Source organism: Myotis brandtii, unplaced genomic scaffold (genome assembly GCF_000412655.1).
Source record: "Myotis brandtii unplaced genomic scaffold, ASM41265v1 scaffold637, whole genome shotgun sequence".
Taxonomy (NCBI): Eukaryota; Metazoa; Chordata; class Mammalia; order Chiroptera; family Vespertilionidae; genus Myotis; species Myotis brandtii.
In genome coordinates, this window is record NW_005370439.1 from 42,499 (window position 1) to 54,576 (window position 12,078).

Here is a 12,078-nt window from a genome sequence, read left to right on the forward strand (position 1 = left end):
GGGGCTGCATTTAGATTATCATGAGTATGAGAAACTCCATTGTCTTCATTCAGAGGTGTCCCACATATTACATAGACTTTACTTCTAAAAACACCAACAGATTCACAGTTAGGATCAAAGAAATATTTCCCTGTTGGAAGAGAAGTTAATGTGAAACTCTTCCCGAACCCTATGTATAAAAAAATGCTTCGTCTCCAAGGGGAAAAGTCTTAGCTAGAGGACAATACTGAGACCTTATCTCTTCTAACAGTCAAACATTTCAGCCCAGTTCATTCCTTCTGAATCTCATTCTGGAGGATGCAGGGGGGATATAGTCAATAGAAGATAGGTCAACAAAGAACTAGATTGGAACCACTGCATCCAAAGAAGTAAATATAGGGAAAGAAGGGAGGAAAGTAACACAAATCCTCTTCCTCCACAACCTACCACCTCAACAAATCTTTAGTACAATGACAGTGGAATACATTAAAACATAACCTTCTCTGAGGAGCAGTAGAAAGTGAAATCCCAAAGCTAAGAATAGAGCCATAATGAGGACATTACTAACACATACATATAATTTGCTTTTTCCCTGTGTCCATTAAGATTGCTTGATTATATTAAGCTGTCACCTATTTGACTATCATATGGGAGATTATGATTTTCTTTTATTTTGTTGATTATATTAGGGTTATATTGGTCATGAAATTATATAGGTTTCAGGTGTACAATTATAATGATAAAAGTGTAATATGCTAATTAGACCAGACTAGTTGTTGAGTGAATAGGGTAGCATGCCTCAAAAGATAACAGATTGCTATATAGTGGTCCAGAGCCATGGCCAACAGGACTCCTGATTCAATAACCTGAAATGTGTGGATGAGCCACATCTGGAAAAGGCAAGCATCAAAATTCATATCTGGCAAGTGGAACCCAAAAATACCAAGCATCTTGGGGACAATGCTGGTACTAAGTGCAATGTCTGTGGCTCCCAATATGGCCAAGAAGACATACATAGGCTCATGGAGACTGGGTTCAGATTTGATGGTGAGTGAATGTCCCTATCAAAGCAAAGAGGTACATAACACAGAATGGAATCCCAATCCAGCACTGTATAGTTTCCAAGCCAGGGATCCCAATAAAGGTCAGCACAGAGGGCATGAACATGGTGCCATTTGGAATGGGCATGGCAGGTCAGCGTCCTTCCTTGCAAAAGAGCCAAATTTGAAAAACTGTGATTCTCTGTACTGGTCTATGACCTATTCTCAACCAGTCACACAAATATTGAATGACAGAAATAGAAGAATCAACCTCAGCAGCTTATTTAGCATTTTTTAAATGAATGAGACAATGGACACTGGCCCAACAAAAAGTTTTACCAGTATATACATTAGCAAAATCACCTGCCCACTCAGTGATACCCACATTGCAAAGACTGAGTATATGGACACCTATGCCTATGATGGGGCCAACGTGATCAGGATGCTTGGTGATGTTCTTCCTCCCCCATTCCATCTTGTCTTTCTTCTTCTAACCTGTTCATGGAAATCAGAAAAAATAAAAAAATAAACAAACTTTGCAATGATACTTTAGACAGAGAAACACCAAAATCCACTATACCTTGAGCCCTGCTTTTCTCTCCTCCTCACTTCTCTCTTTTTAACATCACTTTAGACAAGCAGGGCTGGGTTTTTCTATAGAACATACCAACATTTCTTTGATAAATTATTGATTGAAGGCTCTTTCTTGAATTGTGATTCCACCAATAAAACTACCTCTCCTTACCTTGAACTTTCTTCCCACCAAGGTATTTGCAAATATGACATTGATGCAGGGCCCAGACTCCATCAAGATAGACATTGGCAGCTGAATAATTTTGTATATTTCCATGGCAATTCTAATTCAGGAAACAAATCTTATATATAAACTAGTGGCCTGGTGCACAAAATTTATGCACATTAAAAGGGGATTAATTAGAGGAAATATGATGATATTGCTATTTGCCCTTTCTCTATAATAGAAGTGTCAGAGATAAAAGAAAATTAGTAAAATGTATATGAAAATCTTCCTTCTGTCAGAGTGTGGGGAGCATTGCAGGACCCAGAGGCAAGTTCCTGCCCACCCATGGCACCTCAAAATCACGTGAGACCCAGACACAATGTGTCCCACCCCATTGGGGAAGATTCACCAGACCTTGCTCCTTCAGATTACCACTTGTTCTGATCGATGGCACACACACTTTCTGAGCAGCACTTCAAAACATACGAAGAAGTGGAAAATTGGGTCTCTGAATGGTTTGCCTCAAAAGTTCTACTGGGACTGTATCCAAAAATTACCTGAAAGATGGAGGAAATGTGTAGCTAGCAATGGAAATTACTTTGAATAAAGCACTTTTGATGTTTCTCTTGAAAAAAAAAAATTAGGGGTCCTGGGACAAGGAGACCTTAGACTTTAAGACCTTAGACCTTAGAACTTAGCTCCTTTAGCTAAGCTCCTCTGACACCCTAATGCCTTTCACAATTATGTTTCATCTCTGGACTATTTAATCTATGAACAGCCTTCTCCAGATTCCTGAACGTGTCTTGATGCTGAGACAATAACCCCAACATATTTGCCAATATCACAATACCTACAAGAATAATCTTGCTAGCACAGAACTGTACCTACTGCCTCAACTGGGTTGTCATGTGCATTATGATGGCATAATTTTATTGATTTCAGAGAGGAAGGGAGAGGGAGAGAGAGAGAGAAACATCAGTGATGAGAATCATTGAACAACTGCCTCCTGCATGCCCCCACCACACTGGGGATGGAGCACACAACCCAAGCATATACCTTGACCAGGAATAGAACTGTGACCTCCTGGTTCAAAGATCGGTGCTCAACCACTGAGTCACGCCAGCTGAGCAATTTTGGACATTTTGAATTAAATCAGTTATCACTTAGTTTTCTTAGTTTTAGTCATCTATATTTAAATAGCATCTTACCAAAATATTACAAAGTTATATTTTATTTTTCATTTATACAAAATTATGCCTAAAAACAATAATCAAATAAAGCCATGGCCTGAACTTCCACTTTCCCAAATGTTTAACATGGTAAACAAATTTTCATTGGCCTTTAGTGAAATAAAAGTGCAAATGAATTAATTTTTGTTTCTAGGTATGCTAAAAATCCAGCTATTTATTCATATTTTAAAATAATTTTCTATATTTATTAAAATTTTCAAATTGATACTTGACTTTTCTTGAAATGCAAAGTCAGAGTGTCAAATAGTAACATTAGAAAGTAATGAAGTGCCTAGAAAATTAAAGATTTGGAATGAAATACACATATTTCCTATCACTTATTTGATTCTATATTTCATTCACTTTCTTAACTATATATTATAGTTTAACAGTTTTAAGAATAATTATTTCCATAAAAGATAGAAAAGTTGTTTACCGATTTAAACAGAAAAAAAATGATGGGGTCTAAATAGGTATCTCAAAAGTGTTTGGATGATCTCTTATTAGGGAGGGTGCTCTACTTCCATTTCTTTCTTTCAGCTTCATGAACTTAAATCATGAGCCTCTGAGTATACTTGGAATAAGGTACTGGAATTCATACTTGCTTCTTTTCCCCAATATTTGTACCTTCATTATTACAAGCTATTGAAAGCTGGAAAAAAAATTTATTGTGTATGACATGACATGTTCTCTATTAACTCCATTCCTCAGGAGAATTGCATCATAGTCTTGCCCAACTGCTGACATTATATTTGTCCGCTATTTGTATCATTGAAAACCATTTCTTTATAACTGCATATATAGTTACATTAGCATGTCAATGCAGGCACATAAAAAGACTGAAGAATTGAGCTTGTGAGTATATATTTTTCTAGGCATTTCTGGGATCAACACAGAGAAATGTTAGAAAGGATCTATGGGGACTGTGGGAAATTGCACCCTATAATTATACATGAGGGTTACTCTTATAAAATGCTAAAAGGAGAATGATACTTAGGTTGTCAGGATTTCACCTAAGACATAAGAGGATAAACAAGTAGTACTGAGTTCCTCTTGGTCTAGTTAGCACTTTTACCATTTTTACCTTGGCATATATGGTGAATCTCTTTAGATCTTTAACTACAGCAAGCATATCTCCTGATTTAGGTGAGTATTTGAATATAATACCAAAAGATAAACAGAGGAAGCTTATATGTTAAGATACTCAGATTCTTAGCATTTTTTCTAGACTTATTCTTCACTTTTGCTAATCTCCACACTCCTCCATGCAGATATACACCTGAAAACAGGGCAAGTGAATTTGTGTCTGCATTAAGTTTTATGCATTTTTTTCATATTAAACAGTTATAGAGAAAATAAAATATTAATTTCAAGTAGGTGTATTTAATAGTCATATATTGAGGACAGAAAAAAATTTTTGTCTAGAATATTAGGAGATTCTTTATACAGAAGTTATGTTTTTACTACTTGTCCCTGCTCCCAGAAGTAGAGACACTTCACCAAGATGGAACTGTTTAGAAGGCAGTTTAGTGTATGTGTCCCATGTTCAGGTTAGATTTATGTAGAGGCAATATTTATTTACTCTTAAGCAGTGGTTAGTGACACTATGGACTGGGCAATACTGCCGGGCAGGGGATATATAAAATGAGTGTAAAGAGAACCATGTAGAGGAACATAGTCCTTAATGGAATTCACAGCATCAGCAATGTAAAGGGAGTCAGAGAGACAAATGAATACTTTTGATACGGGAAGAAAAACAGGATAAAGTGTGATTATAGAAACAAAATATGAGTTTTATAAAGAAAATTATGTAGAGTTCCTCACAAATATCAACTTAGAAGAGACCATTAAACAGTTCATTTTGTTTGAATAGAATTTCAATTTGATTTTTTTTTTAGAATAATAATGTTTAAAAAGATGTGGATGCAAATGCTTATGGCAATGTTTTGAAAAATCTCTTAAACTGATTAACAAAACACTGCGAATTATTACTCAGGATTATAGAGGCAATTAATTAAAATGACATAGAAAATATTACCAAGAGGAAATGACAGTACCTATTATAAGAAAATGTGTTTAAAGCTGAAACATATTTTATCATAAAGGAAATAATTAGTAATTGACTGTATGATGAAAATGCAGTTTTTTTTGGGGGGGGGGAGTAATAAGTTCATAGAGTAGGAATAGGAAATCATAAGTAGATATCAGAACTTAATTAGGGAAATTAGCTTAAAGAGACTCCATTTCTACTGAGGTGAAGAATGGCAAAGAGAAAAAATATGAGTTAGTAAAATTGTAACAAATATATCTGCTAGAGATAAATTATTATAGAGTGAAAAAGGGGAGAAATGTATGAATAGAAATAACTAGAAATCAGCCATGGAACTCAGAGCTGCATAATTTTTAGTGGCAACCTTTCCAAAATGGTGATATTTTTCTAACATTATTTAGTTTATTTGTTGGATAAAATAAATGTATAGATTATAATGTGAGGTTTTCAGACACTTGCTGGTAAATAATTAAAGGAAAAAGGACATTGTGTCAGGTGGTCAAGGAGTAGTTAATGTGTTATAATGAATTAAAGTTAGAAAAGAATGTGAATCAGGAAAAATGTGAATCAGGCAGCAATGATAAACTAAGAGAATATGGGTCTCACATGAAGAACTTCAGTGAAGTTGTGAGGAGCTGAAAATAAGAATTAATAAGGGAGAGGTAAATGGCTAGAGAGCTTGATGTGTTCTTGCGCTAGTGAAGATGAGGGGTGATTCAGAAAACAAGCAAACAAACAAATAACCTGTTGAATTTATAGCGCTATGAGGCTAAGGGAGCAATATAATAGACCACATTTTTGGCTCATTTACAATTGGATATCTATGATGCCTGAAACTAATTTTGTACAACCCTATTGAAGAAAGAGAGTCTGTGACCACCCAACATAACTAAAGAGTGAACACCAAACTGGGTGGAATTACAGAGTGCTAGGAGGAATTTGGAGGATAGTCATTTAATAGATCTCTCCAAACCATTTTATAAAAATACAAACTGGCTCTTCAGATGTGTACCTCTTGGTGGTATTGATTGCAAACAAAGCCAAGTGGTCAAAAGTAAATGTCCTTTAAAGAACAATATGAAATATAAGGCTTTTGAGCTCTGTCCAAGTATATGATTTAGGATACTGGGGGATAATAAATCTTCATCAGAGGAGAAATCAGCTTTCTCTTTGGTATGAAGTCATCCTCAGAAGGAAGCTTCCTTAGGGTGGTGTTGACTCTTGTTTGATGTGGTCACAGACCCACTCTGGCTCTGTCACAGCTGATAGAGACTATCAAAGACAGTGATCAGCAGGTGTGAAAAATTCAAGATGGACAAGACCATTTACCTGGAAACAAAATTTTTTTCTTCTCACTTTGAAGAGAATCAAGAATCAGTACATGTTACTGATAATTCAAATGAGCCTGACTGGACAAATTTTCTAAATATGGATATGTGTGTGTGTGTGTGTGTGTGTGTGTGTTTGTGTGTGTGTGTGTGTGTGGTGTTTGTGATGAGATGGTAATTGAATAATCATGTTTAGGAGGTAAGAGTTAGTGAGAGGAATAGCAAATGTCTCAAATACAATAATTACATCAATCCAGAGAGTTAAGAAGTAGCCCTTGTCCAAATAGATTCAGGGAATATATGAGAGCTAAACTGATGGGAAGACTACTAATTAGTGATTACATATTATCTGCATCCTGGATTACTCAGTAATCACTTAAACAATTGCTTACAACAGCAGTGAAGTGAGCTTTTCAATGTATTGATTCTTCAAAACTGAAATAATCTTAAAGGAAACCATTTAACTTTTGCATATATGTGCATTTAATGTCCTATTATGAAAATATACATTCAGACTTACTAGTAGATTCATATTTTTGTTGAAATTGAAGAAATGAGGGGATAAGTTTTGTTCATTTATATTCCTCTCTCCTTGGTGTGGCTTTCCTGAATAGAGGCCCTTGAAGTAGAATTAAATTGATTTAGAAAAATAACCAAAAAATTATTGCAAATATAAAAAATATTTATATCACACAGCAAGATCATTATTAGCTTTGAAACATAGACTCTGGAAGCATGATATAGTGTAATCATAAGACCAAATATTCTTGCCTAAAATTGAAGTGCAAAATGGTCAAATGAGTTCAGCCTCATTTTCTGATAAGTTCTGTAGCTTTGCTGTTTGTTTATCCAGACCTTGCACAGAACCCCAGCTATAGAAGATACCCAATGAAAGAATATTGACCTTAATTTGTATTAGTTGTGTGCCTAATTTCAATATGTGAGAGAAAAGCAAACGTCCAAGGAATTCTACTGATGCTTAAATATCAAAATTGACAGCAAATATATAGTTCAAACATAGACTACCACATCCATAGACAAATAAATGGAAACAGAGTTGTTTAATAGTATCTAAAGGTGCTTGTAAAATATATTAAAATATAATATTTATTTTAATCAGAAATCAAATCATAAACTGAACAAATATAATTAGTATTTAATATTGCAGAGTATATTTGACATTTCATATTCTTGGTTTTGATGTTTACTGATTTATTCTAGTAAAATAATTTTGAATAATATGTTTTTGCATACATATGAAAAAATAGATATATTATTAATCAATCAGATTGTGATTTTTAAAAGTTTTTACATAAGCAACTACAACAAATATTAATATATGGCTGTTATTCTATTAGGTAAAAAATTTTCCAGTTCAGATTTTGCAGAAATCTAGGTGAGAACAGAAAATAGAAGAGAGATAACCCACACTGAAACCTTGAATCAGTAGCTTTAAAGCAGGGAGTCTAAGCCATCATGTTCAAGCTCAATGGCACAGTCTTCATGCCCTCGGTGCTGACACTGGTGGGGATCCCCGGTCTGGAGTCTGTTCAGGCCTGGATTGGCATCCCTTTCTGTGCCATGTACATCGTTGCTCTGTTTGGGAATTCTCTGATCCTGGTCATCATCAAATCTGAGCGCAGCCTCCACGAGCCCATGTATCTCTTCCTGGCAATGCTTGGAGCCACAGACATTGCTCTCAGTACCTGCATCCTGCCAAAAATGCTAGGAATATTCTGGTTTCATCTGCCCAAGATACACTTTGATGCCTGTCTCTTGCAAATGTGGCTTATTCACACCTTCCAGGCCATTGAATCAGGTATCCTGCTGGCCATGGCCCTGGACCGCTATGTGGCAATCTGTCATCCTCTGAGACATGTAGCCATTTTTACCCACCAACTTCTCACTCAGATTGGGGTTGGGGTGACACTCAGAGGAGCCCTTCTTGTGGCTCCATGTCTCATCCTCATCAAATGCCGGTTGAAGTATTACTGGACCACTGTGGTCTCCCATTCATACTGTGAGCACATGGCCATCGTGAAATTGGCAGCAGAAGATACTAGAATCAACAAGATCTATGGTCTGTTTGTGGCTTTCAGTGTACTTGGCTTTGATATAATCTTCATCACAGTATCCTACATTCAAATATTTATAACTGTCTTCAGTCTGCCTCAGAAGGAAGCCAGGCTGAAAGCCTTTAACACCTGCATTGCTCACATTTGTGTCTTCCTTGAGTTTTATCTCCTGGCTTTCTTCTCCTTCTTTACACACAGGTTTGGCTTCCACATTCCACCTTACATTCATATTCTTTTGTCCAACCTTTACCTGCTTGTCCCACCATTGCTCAATCCTATTGTGTATGGTGTGAAGACCAAACAGATTCGAGACCGAGTGTCTCACATTTTTCATTCTAAGAATGCCTCTTGATTTCTTATTAATCTTTTTTCAAATATCAATAATTTTACATAAGAAACACTAGGTTTTTTGTGAGATTCTGTCCTTTAGATAGTTTATTATATGTTAAAATCTAAAGTTCTAGGTTTCCTTTAGAGACAGAAAGGATTTGATTCCTTAAATAATTTCTTTTGTTATAAATTTAGATTTGGAGCATATGTTTAGCCAATAAATGACATAAAAAAGAAATTATGAATACCTGTTTGTAGTTAAATCAGCTTTTAGTAAAGTACATTCTGTAAAAGAACAGCTAAATATTAATGTTTTAGCCTCTGTTTAAAAATATCAAATGACAATTAGAAGGGAAAAGGTGGCCAAATTGGCTAATGTGTTGTGCACCTACTTCCTGTGTCCATCCTGGAAAAGCAACTAAATTGGAGATCATCCACCCAGTATTAACAAGTTAGATTAACCAGCTGAGAAGACAATTTGCAACCAGGAGGGGCAGAGGACACCTGGAGAATGGTAGGAAAGGGGATCTGGGCTAGAGAATGATACACAACCAGTGGGCTGAGAGAATGAGGAGGAAGCTGCACTGCACTGAAGCCCCTTCCCTTGGGGACAGGTGTAACATTCAACTGTGGAGAGGAAAAGTCACAGGGCTGCTTACAGCTGGGGAATCTAGATCTAAGACCATAAATGAGAAAGGCTGTGTTCAGAAAGGTAGTCTGATAAATGGCCGGAGTAGTGCAGTGCTGGCAGGAGAGAAACCAGCAGTTTTGTGGTTGTTTTGCCTTTGTTTTGTCTTTGCTTTCTGCTAAACGCAGTTCATAGGACCTTTCAGTTACAAACACTCACCTGAGGCTGTGGCATAGATCGAGGCACATATTTGTGGAGCCTGAGAAGAAGCTGTGGAGGGAAATAGGACAGGGAGACATGACCAGAAATCCAGCATTGGGATACTTGTAAACTTCCAAACCTAAGTGGCCATTTTTCTGCTGAAGAGCCAGCTCCTCCTAGTAGCCTCAAGACAGGTAATACAGCCTATCGTCCCCCCCACCCCCCTCATACCTCCATTTGAACTACACAAAGGGAACAAAGGCTCTGAATAGCGTCAAAGAGCTCTCAGTGGCTGGGTTGGAAGAGAGGCCAGTTCAGCCGCAGTATTCTGGAAACCAGACTGATTGACAACTCCAGGTTGCCAGCCAATGCCATTAGTCTCCATACAAAGAACTCTGACCAAATGAGGACAGAGTAATACTTTGGGCCATTGCAGAAGAGTAGCTCTGGGTTAGGGAAGAAATAACTATCTGATTCTCAGAGAGCGAAACAGCATCACTCCCACCTAAAGCCCTGTAGGAAACAGAAGCTTGAGTGATTAAGATTGACAGCTAGCAGACAGACAGGCAAAGTGGGAAGATTGGTCCTACCTGCTTGCAGCCAAGGCCTGTGGAGACAGGCAGGAACAGAGGAGTGGTGGATCGCATAGAGCTTCAGCACTGTGCTAAATGCCAGACAGTTCCTAACTACAGGAGGCCCAGAATTGGCAGACAAAACAGAAAAAAGGGGTCCTAAACCAGTGACCATGGGGAATTAAAAGTTGGCTGAAGTGAATGACACTTCACATTTTTAATTTTTTAAATTAATTTATTCTTTAATTTTTCTAGTATTTTTCTAGTATTATTTTTTCTTTATTCGATTTTTATTTTTATTTCTATTTTATTTTATCTTCTTTTTCTTTTTTCCCCATCTTTCTGTTTCTTGCTTCTCCCTTTTCCAGCCTATTTTTTTCTTTTCCTGTCCCCACTTTAGTTTTTATCTCTTTCCTTTCTTTTTACTTCTTGTTGAAAATTGATCTTCTTTATCTGCTGTATTATTATTATTGTAGTCTCTGTTGGCTTATTCAAATATCTAATTTATTCCACCCTGCTACTACTCCATCCACCCTTCTCTTTTCTCTTTCTTTGCTAGTCAAACATTTTTGTCTCTCCTATCTTGCTCTTTTCTTCTCCTAATTTTTAAATTAATTTCACTACCTAAATTAAAGCCTATATGCTATCTCCTTTATTCTCTTTTTCAATAAATAAATAAATAAATTTAAAAATTTTAAAAATGTTTTAATTTTATTTATTTGTTTATTTTTGCTTTTGTTTTTTCCTTCTTTATCCACTCATTCTTTTTTTACCACCTCTATACTAAACTGTGTCCATCCACTATTAATCCAATTCCTTAACCTTTTTTTCTGTATTTAACCTCAGCCTCTATAGATTCTGCCCCTCACCCTTTTTCTGTGTGTTTTTTTTTTTGCATGTGCTTTTTGGTTTACTTTTTGTTTTGTGGTGTTTTCTCCCCATATTCCTTTCTTTTTCTTTCTTTCAATTTTTGATTTTCTTGACATCATTTTTGTTCTCTTTTCTGTCTTCTAATTCTCTTTTCTCTGGTGTAACTTTTATTGAGGTTTATAAGTGTCTTGTGTATATTCATGTTCTGTTATTTTTGTGTCGTGCATTGTCGTATTGTATTTTGTGCTGTTCAGTCAGCCCCTCCACAATGGTTGTCATGGTGTGATAGGGAGCAATCCACATAATGACACCCTGAGAGGAGACTCCACCCAGTAATGGGCCAATAACATTCAAGACCCAACAACATCAAAAGAACCCAAATATCTCAAGTAGGGGGCATTACTAGATACCCAGCCCAGAAGACCTGAGATACTGCATCACTGTACTGAACAAAACATATACTACATAAGACAAATTCAAAAAACCTGGGTGGCATAGCAGTTTGTTCTAATACATAGAAACAACCACAAAGAAATGGTAGAAATGTGGAGACAAAGAAACAACCCCCATATGAACGAAAATGAGGAATCACTAGAGAAGGAAATAAATTAAATGGAGGCAAGCAATCTGTCAGAGAAAGAATTCAGAGTAATGGTTATAAGGATGCTCAATAGGCTGGATGATAAATTCACCAACATGTGTAAGAAACAAGGGATGAAAAAAAAATTTCAGGCAAATGGAAATGAAAAAAAAAAAAGCTGGGGTATTAAAATTTATATTTGACAAAATTGGTCTCAAAGTGAAGGCTATAACAAGAGATAAGGAAGGCAGCTTCATAATACTAAAGGGATCGATTCAAAAAGAGGATATAACTCTGTTAAACATATATGCACCCAATACAGGAGACCCAAATACATTAAAACAAACAAACAAACAAAACTTCTGGAAGATATCTAAGGAGAGATATCTAATAGCAATATGATCATTATAGGGGACTTTATTACCCCACTGTCATCTAAGGATACATCCTCTAGACA

The 12,078-nt window shown here is 36.2% G+C and overlaps 1 protein-coding gene across 1 annotated transcript; it reads left to right on the forward strand.

Moving 5' to 3' along the window:
- Positions 1–7,841: 7,841 nt before the first annotated feature.
- On the forward strand, positions 7,842–8,792 carry LOC102250378 (olfactory receptor 52A5). Its single transcript, XM_005880396.1, has one exon. It carries the CDS (start codon positions 7,842–7,844, stop codon positions 8,790–8,792), a length of 951 nt encoding a protein of 316 aa, XP_005880458.1.
- Positions 8,793–12,078: the final 3,286 nt, after the last annotated feature.

Bases quoted from the DNA above. Each gene is read 5' to 3' on its own strand.
- LOC102250378 (XM_005880396.1), top strand. From the start codon at position 7,842: ATGTTCAAGCTCAATGGCACAGTCTTCATGCCCTCGGTGCTGACACTG.